Here is a 13,322-nt window from a genome sequence, read left to right as displayed (position 1 = left end):
AATTATGTTTATATATTTTGTAAAAATTTTAGTGTCAGTATAAACTACTTACGAGAATTTTTCGAGTTTTAATTTTAAAAATTACATATTTTATAAATTTTGAACTGCAAAACAAGTTTCGAATTTTAGCTTCAAACACTTATAAAAATAAATTGTGTAAAAAAAGTATTTTAAATATTTTTATCTATACCTATGTGTAAAAATAACTTATGTGGAATTTAGTATTAAACTTTCAAGCATTATAACGCGTACTGCACTTTTTACCTAGAATAAATTATTGAATTGCATTTATTGAAAAGCTCTCGTACAAAAAAGGTTTTAACAAAGGTATTTTAAAAAATAAACGTTAAATTTACGTTAAAAATGTTTTTTACGAATCTTGTTTACAAACGTTACGACGTATTTAATAGCATTATATTGGTTTGTTAATGCCATATTAGTTAACACAAATAATGTTTCGATGTGAATTAATATATAACCATGAATAATCATTAATCACTTAATTTACCTCAAAAATAATTTTAAATTCTGCAAAAAGAAAAGCATCTAACCAAAATATTTATAGACCACTAAAAATTATTATAAGGAAGAAATTATCAACGTTCCTGTACAATTAACACAATTATAATAAACAATAAAGAACTAAATCGATTATTAAAAAATAACTTCTTTGAGAAGAAATAGTTATTTTTTGGTAAATATGTGTAATAACGTAACATTTTAACTTTAAACACTCATAAAAACTAATTTGTTCTTTCGGTAGAAATTTTATTTTTAATACAAATTGGAAAACTTATGAACAACTTCATGTATACAATATACATACACAAAAAAAATAAATTATTGTAAAATCAATACATTCATCACTCCGATCAGAATCTAAAATTCTGTATATGTATATTTTAGAATTTTAAGTATCTGTAAAAAAAATTTAAATGAAGAATAATAATTTTAGTTATTTTGTTGTAATTTAAAAATATTATTTGTCAGATTTTTGAAACGTTTAAAACATATTATTATATTTTATATTGGTTTTTAATAAAATTTACAAAATTAATTTAACCTATACCGTATACTATACTAATATTAAAAAAAATATATACTTTTACTATAGCAATATAAATATATAATAAAATATATTGATAGTATAAAGTATAATATAAGCTGACAGATCGTCTTTATAATCGATTTTCTGTATAATGCAATGAAATTTATCATTGAATTAAAATTTAATAGACTTACATAACTGTGACTTACTCCTCAATGACGAGGTATAATCGACACCTACTGTACAACAAAGTGGTTACCTACTTTCCCTCGTTTTTAGTTAATGTACTCAGGTCCGTGCGCAATGGGTATGCGGTCAAACCCCCCAATGCCTGTTTTACATCTAAGTCATTAACAGCTATTAGTGTTATCGAATAAAAAGGAAGTTTACTTCTGCAAGACTCTTGAAGTATTATGTATGATAGAATAACTATAATTAATAACCACTTAAGTAAACACTTTTTAATTTTTATTTAACTAAAAAAATTAATATAAATTAAATACTTTTTTATGATCCTCTCTACGAATAAATCCTGTGCATGGACGAATGTACTAGATTTTTTAAACATATTTTTAAATACTATTTCTCTTATTAATAAACATTATTTTTTTTTTAATTACTAAAAATTGAATTTTCGAATATTTTGTTAACTAAATGTTTGTTAATCGTTTCACATATTTTATTACAATTCACAATAATGCGCAATTATTTTACATCAATAGGTAGATTTTATACTATAATTTATTTGAAAAAAAAATGTTTTAATTATTGTTGTAAATCTGAATTCAAATTAAATAAAAATTATAGGTTCGTTCATAATTGTCTCCACTTGCAAGTGACGTAAATGATACCATTGACGTCAAGAGACACGCAACAAGTACCCATGGTAACCACGATTTGATGACGTGAATGCCAGCAGTTATTGATCCTTAAATAACATTTATGAATGAACAACCCTGGAAGGGATAAAGTTACCCTTGAATAGAAATCCCTACAAATGGCGAAGTGCCGAGGTATGTTTTTTTTATATATAAAAATAAAAAATATATTTTTCATATTGTATGCATAATAAATAATATAAATATATCGTAAGACATTTAGAAAATTAGTCTTTTTGTAAGAAAACTAAGCCCTTTCCAATAGGATGATCCCGTTTGCAAACTACTTATTGTTTATCTTAACTGCCGGCTGTTTTTAAGTCTTATTACAAACAGAGTAACAGCATTTAGGCCTTTTAAAAACTATAATTATTATATAATAAATAATAATTGTAGTGTAATTTATTACTTGTACAAATAAAAAATATATTTATTGTATATACAAGTGCCTATTATATTTATTTAGTAAAGTTGCATATTATTGTACAGTTTTTGACTATTATACTACTAGTTTTATTTATTAAAAATGTTTTAAAAAACATCGTTCTAAACAAATAGATGCGCTTGTCGGAAAAACAATGTGTCGTGAACTCGTGTAGCTCAAAATACCACAAAAAACAACATGTAACAGAAAGTAAATATAAATTAATTTATGTATTTTTTTTTCTTATTAATTATTTAGTGACATTAGTAATATGCTTTAAAAATAAATAAATATTAATAGTACTATTATAATATCTAGTCAAAAACTGTACTATTTATAATGTACAGCTTTACTAAATAAATATAATTGTTAATTATACAGTTTATTATAATTCTTTTGTTATTTTGTCTACAAATAATAACATTACTATATAATAATTTTAGTTTTTAAAAGTCTTAACTGCTCTTAGTTTATCTGCAATAAGCCTGAAAAACATCCGGCCGTTTGGAAAAATAACAAGTAGTTCGCAAACGACCTACACCATCTGAAAGAGTCTAGTCTTTTTGCAAATAAACTAATTTTCTCATATTTAAGCTTACAATATGTATAAAAGTAAGCTTAATGAAACAAAAAACCAAAAGTAACTAGGTTGAACTAGCTTTTATAAATAATGTTAGAAATAATTAATAATCAACCATGTCATAATCATTTACTAAAAATTATGATATAGAAGTATGAGGTACATCTGCAATAACACTCGGAATTAATAAATCACTATTATAACAACTATTTCCACAGCTAAAATAGTTAAATGAGTAGACTAAAACTATATTAAATCCTTTCTTATTTTTAAACTCTCGAAAAAAAAAATATTTACAAATAATTCGTACAAACTAAACTCAATTAAATATTAGCTTATGAAAAAGAAGTTACATAAAAATATTGTTATAAATAAAATAAACAAATAATTATTAATAAAATTGTATTTAAAAAAATGATTATATATAAATATTATTATACTACAATCACTATACTAATAATTAATCACAAAAAGTTACTTTTAAGTCGTTTAGAAAATCATCGATAGGTAATTCAGTAATTCTTTGACGAGTTTGGTGGATGCATGGATCTCCATCATTCTTCATATAACCACTATAACCGCCTTTCAAGTATAGAGGAAGCTCCATTAATACGTACAGAACAATTTTGTTTCGTAATACATCATACACACATTATGGGTATTGGCTCCAATTTAGAGGTCCAATTATATTGCCTTACGGCTTACAGTTAGCAAATAAAACAACAAATAGTAGATCATAAAATTGATGACGGATTGCTTACCGCACCGTTACCCACTAAAATGTTATAAATGTCAGCATGTTTATAAAACCAGTAGTGTCAGTAGTAATTATAATTTCTTAAACTATTGTGTAGTTATATAAATAAATACAGTATATCAACATAATATTAGGTACTTATTATGATCCGGCCCTGATTTATACAAGTGCAGATGGAACACTTGCACTTGGCCCCCAATTTCTGGGGGCCCCCGGGCTCTGTAAGTTGTAAAAAATTTTTTTTTTTATTAATTCGACAAAAATGTATTGTATTTTTTTTTAATGTAATACCATCTGTCAATGTTCAGACTTTAGTATACGTATTCTTATCATTAAATTGCCAGTTGAATTTTGGTTATTTTTGTCATTCCATACCCCAGTGCTAATAAGTTACCATCACAAAATATTAAAATAATAAAAATAGAAAAATGTTTGAACATCAGAAATATTTGATACCTAATAACTAATTTAGACTCTTTTATGATAAAATGTAAATAAAAATTGGTCATTTTTTATTTAATTTTAATTATATAGAATAAATTGTTAAATTAATAAGTTATATTCCATTTTTATAATTTTATGGAAGACTGAATTTAATTTATTTAAATTTAAATTTATATAATAAAATCCTTAAGTATTTTTAATATTTTAATATAGTATAATTTTGTTATGTTATAATTAGTATTGTCTTTTCATTGTCTTTAATCTACTAGACCCAGTAACTAAATTTAGTTACTAAATTGTATTTATAGTACATGAAATAATGTACAAATATTTTGTGAGTTTTGAGATAGGTAGTTTAGTATTTAACACTTTAACATACAAATATTTTTTTTATTATTAACATTCACCCCCTCTCTATGTAGAATTTTTCTAGAACATTTTTTTGACTTGAGGGTTCCAAAAAAATTGTGCACTTGGCCCTAATTTCAGTCCCTGATTATGATGTATCGACGTAAATAATTATAAAATATAATAGATAATACATATAATATTTTATTTAAAACATTTTTATACTAATAATACCAGCTACTTACCTACACTTTATTATATTATTTTATAGACACAAATTATTATGACATTATACATGTATCATTGAATCCATTTATTATAACATTTTATACAATATACCTACACAATATAACTACTATTTAATTATCTTATAATTAATTTGCATGTTTTGTTATTGTTTATATCATATTATGACTGCATGTATATTTATTTTGGACCAATAAAATTGAATACGATAAAACGAAACACGATATTACCTTTATTAGTTCGTAATACAACCGCTATCTATCCATGTGTACATTAACAATTTATTTTTAAATCACAAAGTGAATAGTGGTGCACTCTAATGTTGTATACATATCTAATATCTAAATCTAATACAAAACTTTTCAATCCTATTACAAATCATATTATTCCACTCAGACGGTTAGGTTAAGGCACTCACTAGTAGCAAAAACTACCTACTTAGGTATTTGCTTTTGTTTCCACTTTCGTCAAAATTAGAACTCAAAATATCTATACAAAAAATTTGTGTCAATGTATATTTCATCATTATTTTTAGAATATTGCGTAACATCTAATTTTTATGGAAGTCCTTATACTACATTTTCAAGCTTTATTTTTTAAAATTCAAAATTTTTATGAATATTTAGCAACAAAATAATTTACATATTTTTGTATAGGTACTGCTGTCAAAATTTATACATATATAAATGAAAAAACTGGAAATTAATGAGTTAAAAATATAAAGTTAGTTGCTTTTAAGTTTTTCGCTTTTCAAACGCTTTATAAAACAAAACTACGACTGTATATTTTCGATATTTTGATTTCTGTAAAAGTAACTTACGAGAAAATTCGTATAATATTTTCAAGCTTTTTTTAATAATAATTAAAAATGTTATTGTACATTAATCAACAAAAAAAAATAAGCATATAAAAAACCCAAAAATTTAAAATAATATTTTATAGACATTATCTTTACCTAATAGACTATAATAGCACAAAAACGCACAAGTATAGTAGCAGCTGTAGCTGTACAACGATCTGTCAGACAGAATGTTTGTCATGTGCAAACAAATTTTGAATACCTATAGTAGTTAATACCTATGTATTATAATATTGTTCTATACAATACTATATAAGCTATATTATACGTAAACTTATAACAGACTACAAATAATAAAAAATTAGTTTTAAATCGATTTAAATTTGGAGGTCTGACTAGTGCCAGAGTGAACAACCACGCAACATACCTATGATCCTTAAAAGGAACTCATGAAAAATACAGAAATTAAGATAACACAAATTGATATATTTAGGCTTACAATATATGCTAATATTTGTTATTTAAAGTTTATATTACCTATATCCGGCTATATGAAAAACAAAATAGAAAAATATGAAAAACTGTAAGTATACCTATATGGCTATATAGTATATATACGTCATAAAAGTTAACTGTTGATTCATGACTATTCAATATTCGTAGTAGATAGGTACTTATTTACTGTTAACATTTTGTTATACATTTGATATAAACCATCATAAATCATCGAATAAACATAATTTATTACATCGTTCCTTATCGATACTATAATATACTATACAACATAGATACCTTACCTGGCTGTATATTACATATCATTCCATCACGGTTGTAGATAGAATTGATCAAAGCATATTTTTAAATTTGTAATGAAGTAACATTACAAATTGGCCGTGCCGTAGCTTGGTAGGGGGGCTTCAAAGCTTAAATCCCCCTTGAAATATCAAATTGGAAATTGTGTATATTCGCCTGTCACGAGCACGAATTGTTACTCGTTTCTTGTATCTACCATCGTACTATCGTAGTATTGTTTGCTGATGAATATTCACAGAGAGATACATAGTGATTCTGAAAAAATAATTAATATGTTTGCTTCTAAAATAGAAAGACATTTTAATTTTAAATTATAAATAAATGTTATTTATTTATTTTATTTTTTTATTATTATTAAATGTACTAAAATTTTATCTTCGGTTATTTTTACAATTATATAATTAACTAAATTTATACGGGTAGCCGGTAGTTCTTATCTGCATGACAAAACTAAAAAAGTTTTAGGTATTAAAATATCCTTTATAAAAAGAATTAAGCATAATTGATGACAAAGAATAACAAATGTATTATTATAACTTCACTGGTAGAGTAACAAAGCAAATAGAAATTTTAGAATTCAATATTCTTAATATGATTCCATGAACTGCAGTGGCAGTCAAATGATTTTGTCATGGGGGGGATGTGGCCTAAAAAATAAAACAAAATTTAATATATTAACATTATAGTATAATGTACATAAATTTAATTGTTATAAATATTAATGAAAAAAAGTCATGGGGGGATCTATCCCCTCACCTCTCCACCAACGTTTGTCGGCCACTGCATGAGCCATAATTTCTTTCTGAGCCATTTTTTTTTTTATATTTTTTTTTTTATATATATATAGCCATACTATAGTGGAACCTCGATAATTCGAATCGGTTGAGGGCGAAAATAAAATTAGAGTTATCAAAAATTCGATCTATTGAGGTTCAAGTTACCATAAATTGAAATGCAGAGACCATGGCATTTCTTTGATTTATAGAAAATTCGGCTTATAGAAGTTCGAGTTATCGAGGTTCCACTGTAATTGTAAAAATCCTGTAATACCCTAGCCATTAAATATTATAGCCCCCCCCCCCCGCAAAAATATCCAGGCAATGGCCTGCAAATTGGAGTAAATTTGTAATATATCTACTACAACCGTGATGGAAACTTAAGACTCTCCCCTTAGATAAGGAATTGTGGCCATTTAATTGGCAACATTAACAATACCGAATTCAACTATTTATATTTTAATATTTTGCGAAAGATAAACAAGGAAAAATATAGATTTAAACGATAAGCATGTTACTTATCTTATTTATTTCTATAGGTACCTATTCAATATAATAATATTATCTAGGCTCTTTAGTATAAGTAAGGCCAGGCCAGGATTAATACAATCGTAGGCCCTAGGTAAAGCCGTAGCTGGAGGAGGATCCAGGACCCGGACCCCTCAAGATTTTTTTATAAATAGAAATATTTTATAGTGATGAATAAAGTTAACTGACTATAAATTTTCAGTATTTATATTTAAAAAAAATGTTGAATCCCCCCCCCCATCCGAAATTTGTTTCAGTTTGCTGCCTCGGCTCTAGGCCCAGTGCTTTTAATTTCTATGCGCTTATACATCACTGCGGTGTCCAGTATTTAAATGGGTATAAAACCTTCTGTTTAGAAGAAGAAGTGTTGAATTTCGATGTTAATCCTTTAAAAACAAAAAAAAATTAAATCTAAACTGTGATAATAATTTTAATAAATCTTAAAAACAATTAATTTTACTCAGTCTACAAATATATTTAAAATTAAATTGTTAAAACCATAAAAAAAACTTATTTTACGCCAAATCTGAATATTTCTTTATCCCTCGTATTTAAGTATTAAACAAGATAATTGTAACAAAAAAAATAGTAACCACACATTTTATATTTATAAGCCCTAAAAATGTTCGTAGGCCCTAGGCACAGTGCCTATGCTAATACGGCCCTGAGTAAGGCACTGTAGAGTGTAGAGATCTTAATAGAGCCCTAGTACAAGGTCTATGCTCAGCTATAACTTTTATCAAGGGGCCGACTGTACCCACAATAATATCGATGAAACAGGAAAAATATGGTTACAGTAAAGTTGGGATACCACGTAGATAACACCCTTGGTATTTTTCATTTGTCTTACTGGCAACACTGCTGTCACGGTCGATTACGATAAGATTATTGATAATATTTGTTTTTATTATTATTATGATTATTGCTTTAATTTTTATTTGTTACGACTACATAAATCATTTATAAAAAGAAAAAAGACGATTGATTCAAGACAAATTAATATTTACACTTACAATATGTATACATTAATATTTACTGTATAGAAATTTTTAAAATACTGTAAACTTCAACACTACTTTAAACGTCAACATCATTATTATACTTAAATTGTTAATAAATAGACTGCAAAATTGAAGGTACAGTCAACATATTCATATTTTTATTTTATGATGTTAGAATTGGTTAAGCCATATATATATATATAATAATATTATTTTCATATTGAATGACATAATTAAAATATTCATAATTCATTGTAAATAATGCTTTAATTAATATTATTTTGAAACATATTGTAGATATTTAAGAAAACACATTGAATAGTATTTATATTAATTATTCATACCTAGTCTTGTATTCTTAAAATATATACAAAAATAACAAACCATAATACTTTTATATTAGTTTTCAATTCGATAATATTAACATTTTAAGGTTTCAAAAGTTCTATGGTTTTATGTACCTATATATGTAATATAGTAATTTTTTACAATTTTGTTTAACTGCGTGTACTTTTTTATTTATTTATACATGTAAGCTTATTAATTGAGATTAAATATTATTATACAAAAGAAACACAACTATTTATTCAGTATACTCGCTTCTATATTCTGCTTTTAATGAGATTCAGCATATTATGGTATTTACATAAATGCCTGTTTCGCAATAAAAATAGTTTATTAATTACAATATTAATATATTTTTAATATTACACGAAAATTTAAATAATGATCATGTAATTAACTTAAGAATAGAAAATTATTAATATATCTTCTTTTGTAGGTAGCCATTTAAATACACAGTTAAAATTATACTTTTATTTTAATATCATTAATTTATAAAATAAATGTTTATTTTTAGTTCATACATTTTTACAGTTAGTAAATAAAACATAAATATACCCGGAGGGGCTAAAGGTTGAGTTTACCTATGTCATAAGTGAATTGCTAGTTGGAGAATTTTTTGTAAATACTTGTTAGTGAGGAGTGCTTAAACTTTCGAAATAATTATGTCATAGGTATTTAAAAAGACCTCTAACTGTATCAATGATAATAATTAGCAAAATTTAAGATTGTAAAAATAATTATTATAATGTATTTTTTTTGCATCAGGTACGTGGGATTGGTGTTCTCCACCCGTGCATCTCTTTTCATCCCTTGGTGCACGGTCTAGTGCACTACATATGGGTCCAATGGAACCAGATTCACCTTTGCCTAATCGGCTAACACACGTCTCTGATAAACATCCAAGATGTATGTTAGCCGAATTCAGTTCTATGCGCCGTCATCGTGAATTATGTGATGTTGTTCTCAATATCAACAATCGAAAAATATTCGCTCACCGTAACATTTTATCTGCATGTAGTCCTTACTTCAGGGCTATGTTTAACGGAGACTTAGCTGAATCACGACAAACAGAAGTCACTATACGTGATATGGATGAAATAGCAATGGAACTTTTAATTGAATTTTGTTATTCCGCTCGAATCACAGTAGAAGAATCTAATGTCCAAACTCTTCTTCCAGCTGCTTGTCTGTTGCAATTAACGGAAATACAAGATATTTGTTGTGAATTTTTAAGGAGGCAACTCGATCCATCAAATTGTCTGGGCATCAGAGCATTTGCAGATACACATTCTTGTCTTGATCTTTTACGTGTAGCCGATAAATATACACAGCATAATTTTCAAGAAGTTATGGAAAGTGAAGAATTTCTTCTTCTTCCAGTTACACAACTAATCGATTTAATTGCCAGTGACGAACTTAATGTGAGAACAGAAGAGCAAGTTTTCAGCGCTGCAATGTCTTGGGTGAAATATAATATTTCTGAGCGACGACAGAATCTTCCTCAGGTACTTCAGCATGTACGATTACCTTTATTAAGTCCTAAGTTTCTAGTTGGCACAGTAGGGGCTGACTTATTAGTTCGTAGTGATGAAACATGTAGAGATCTCGTTGATGAAGCTAAAAACTATTTACTGTTACCACAAGAACGACCTTTAATGCAAGGACCCCGAACTCGACCTCGCAAACCTACTCAAAGGGGTCAGCTTTTATTTGCCGTTGGAGGTTGGTGTAGTGGAGATGCTATAGCTTCAGTTGAACGTTATGATCCACAAACAGAAGATTGGAAGTTACAAGCACAAATGAGTAAACGAAGATGTGGAGTTGGAGTAGCTGTGCTTAATGATTTGTTATATGCAGTTGGTGGACATGATGGACAGTCGTACCTTAACAGTATAGAACGATATGATCCTCAGACCAATCAATGGTCATGTGATGTAGCTCCTACAACTTCATGTCGAACAAGTGTAGGAGTGGCTGTTTTGGATGGTTTGCTATATGCAGTGGGAGGTCAAGATGGTGTACAATGTTTAAGTCATGTTGAACGTTATGACCCCAAGGAAAATAAATGGAGTAAAGTGGCTCCCATGACAACAAGAAGATTAGGTGTTGCTGTGGCAGTATTAGGAGGTTATTTGTATGCTATTGGTGGTTCAGATGGACAATCGCCATTAAGTTCTGTCGAACGTTATGATCCAAGACAGAATAAATGGACTGTAATGGCCCCAATGTCAACAAGAAGGAAACATTTGGGATGTGCTGTTTATAAAGATATGATATATGCAGTGGGAGGCCGTGATGATTGCATGGAATTAAGTAGTGCTGAAAGATATAATCCACATACAAATTCGTGGTCACCAATAGTTGCTATGACATCTCGGAGAAGTGGTGTAGGTTTAGCTGTGGTTAATGGACAACTGTATGCTGTTGGCGGATTCGATGGAACAGCATACCTAAAAACAATTGAAGTATATGATCAAAGCCAAAATCAGTGGCGGCTTTGTGGAACAATGAACTATAGACGTCTTGGAGGTGGTGTTGGAGTAATGAGATCACCTCAAACGGATAACAATTTTTAAACTATTTCAGATTAACAAATCTGTTTATTTTATTATATAATTAATAGTGTAGATTTATTGTTTATATTGTTTTGTCTCAAATTATAGTATATCTCAGTGATATTCTACTCTACTTTACTCTGATCAGTCACTGAGATGTATTACAATTTGAGAAAAATTATTTTTAAAGTGCTATTGTAGGAATTTTTTTTTAGCAATACAATGCAACTTAAAAATATACCTATTGTAACTTAAAGCTTTTAAGATAATTTTCTTTGATGTATTAATCACAAATAAATTGATAATACATACAATATGTGTAAATTTGATTTGATAAAAATATATATATATATTAAAAAAAATTTAAGCTGATACAAATTTAATTCAATTAAATAAAAGAATAATTTGATATAATAAGATATTTCACATCCCATTATAAAAAATAAACAAATATTTTTAAATCAAAATCTTATTTATAATGTTAAATGTTACATTTTATAGTTTGGGATTGAAAATAATATCTATTTAATTAATATTTAATAATAATAGATTTTAGAGATGTTATAATTGTATACTATCAAAGTATCAACTGTTAGAAAAAGTATGTTCAAGGTGATTTCTAAGTAGTCATGTTTGTTAACCTGATGTGTTCTGTTAAATTGTATACTCAATAATTTTAAACAGATCAATATTGTGTTATACCATTTATTAATTTTATGATATTTGGGAGATATATACATTTTATGTATACAAGTCAAAAGTAAAATTTAATCATAAATACTTACATACAAACAATGTCTTCCTTTTATTTTGTTTAACTTAAAAATAATCTATGAGTTTATTGAGTTTAATACATAGTTTTAAACACAGAAAATAATTATAATATGTACATTGTCGTAAATTAAAAAAAAAATCATATTTATAAAATATTGAATCAATATTCAATATTGAAACACAATACTATTTAATTAAAAAAATTTAAAACAATGTAAACTTTTTAGTTTTAAAAGTAATTAAGACCAAAATATATGTTTTAGTGTTTTAAAAATTATATAAATAGTTATAATTAAGACTAAGATTTTTTTGTCTGCAATGAAAATCTGAACTATGCACTTAATTAAAAAAAAAATATGCACTTTTATTCATTATTCAATATATGTAATGATTTTATATACTTAGGCACATAGTGAGTAAATATTTAATTATATAACTACATTTAGAAAATTTAACAGAGCCATAATTATGTGTTACAAATAAATCATATTTTAATGAAAGGAATCATCAATAGTTAAAATACAAAATAAACTAACTGAACTCGCCTTGTTAAACAATATTACATGGTGTTAGATTATATTATTTATATTTAACAATTTCAATTGATGTTGGTTATATCCCAAAGTTATACCTATATATATACCTAAAGGTTTGGATGATTAGGTTACTGTTTAATCACTCATAAAAAAAATTGCCCAAAACCTATACATGACTTCGGATGAAATCGATTCATGATTTTCAAATGCAATGTCGAAAGACTGGCCAGTTTGAGCTTGAACTCGACTTTGCTGATTAGTGGTTTAGAATCTAAGCTTTAGATGGCAGAAGCGTATTCGTCATAATTTTCTAGCCATACATCATACATCACAATTAGTCGTGGGTCTGTTGTTCAGATAAAATAGGTCTAAAAATGTGAATCAGTTTTAAGAAGCCGAAAAAAAATCAGTATAGAAATGCAAACTGAGACTGCGCACTGAACATGCCACGCATAGTGTTATTAGTTACA

General features: G+C 26.8%; 1 protein-coding gene across 1 annotated transcript; it reads left to right on the top strand.

The window, feature by feature from the left end:
* Positions 1-8,586: 8,586 nt before the first annotated feature.
* LOC113551365 (kelch-like protein diablo) lies at positions 8,587-11,792 on the top strand. Its single transcript, XM_026953567.1, has 2 exons — positions 8,587-8,777; positions 9,753-11,792. Exon 2 carries the CDS (start codon positions 9,824-9,826, stop codon positions 11,561-11,563), a length of 1,740 nt encoding a protein of 579 aa, XP_026809368.1. The 5' UTR covers positions 8,587-8,777; positions 9,753-9,823; the 3' UTR covers positions 11,564-11,792.
* Positions 11,793-13,322: the final 1,530 nt, after the last annotated feature.

Source organism: Rhopalosiphum maidis, chromosome 2 (genome assembly GCF_003676215.2).
Source record: "Rhopalosiphum maidis isolate BTI-1 chromosome 2, ASM367621v3, whole genome shotgun sequence".
In the NCBI taxonomy this organism is placed as follows: Eukaryota; Metazoa; Arthropoda; class Insecta; order Hemiptera; family Aphididae; genus Rhopalosiphum; species Rhopalosiphum maidis.
The sequence above is the reverse complement of the archived record's forward strand: the minus strand, read 5'-3'. Positions and strand labels throughout refer to the sequence as shown.

Bases quoted from the DNA above. Each gene is read 5' to 3' on its own strand.
- LOC113551365 (XM_026953567.1), top strand. From the start codon at position 9,824: ATGGGTCCAATGGAACCAGATTCACCTTTGCCTAATCGGCTAACACAC.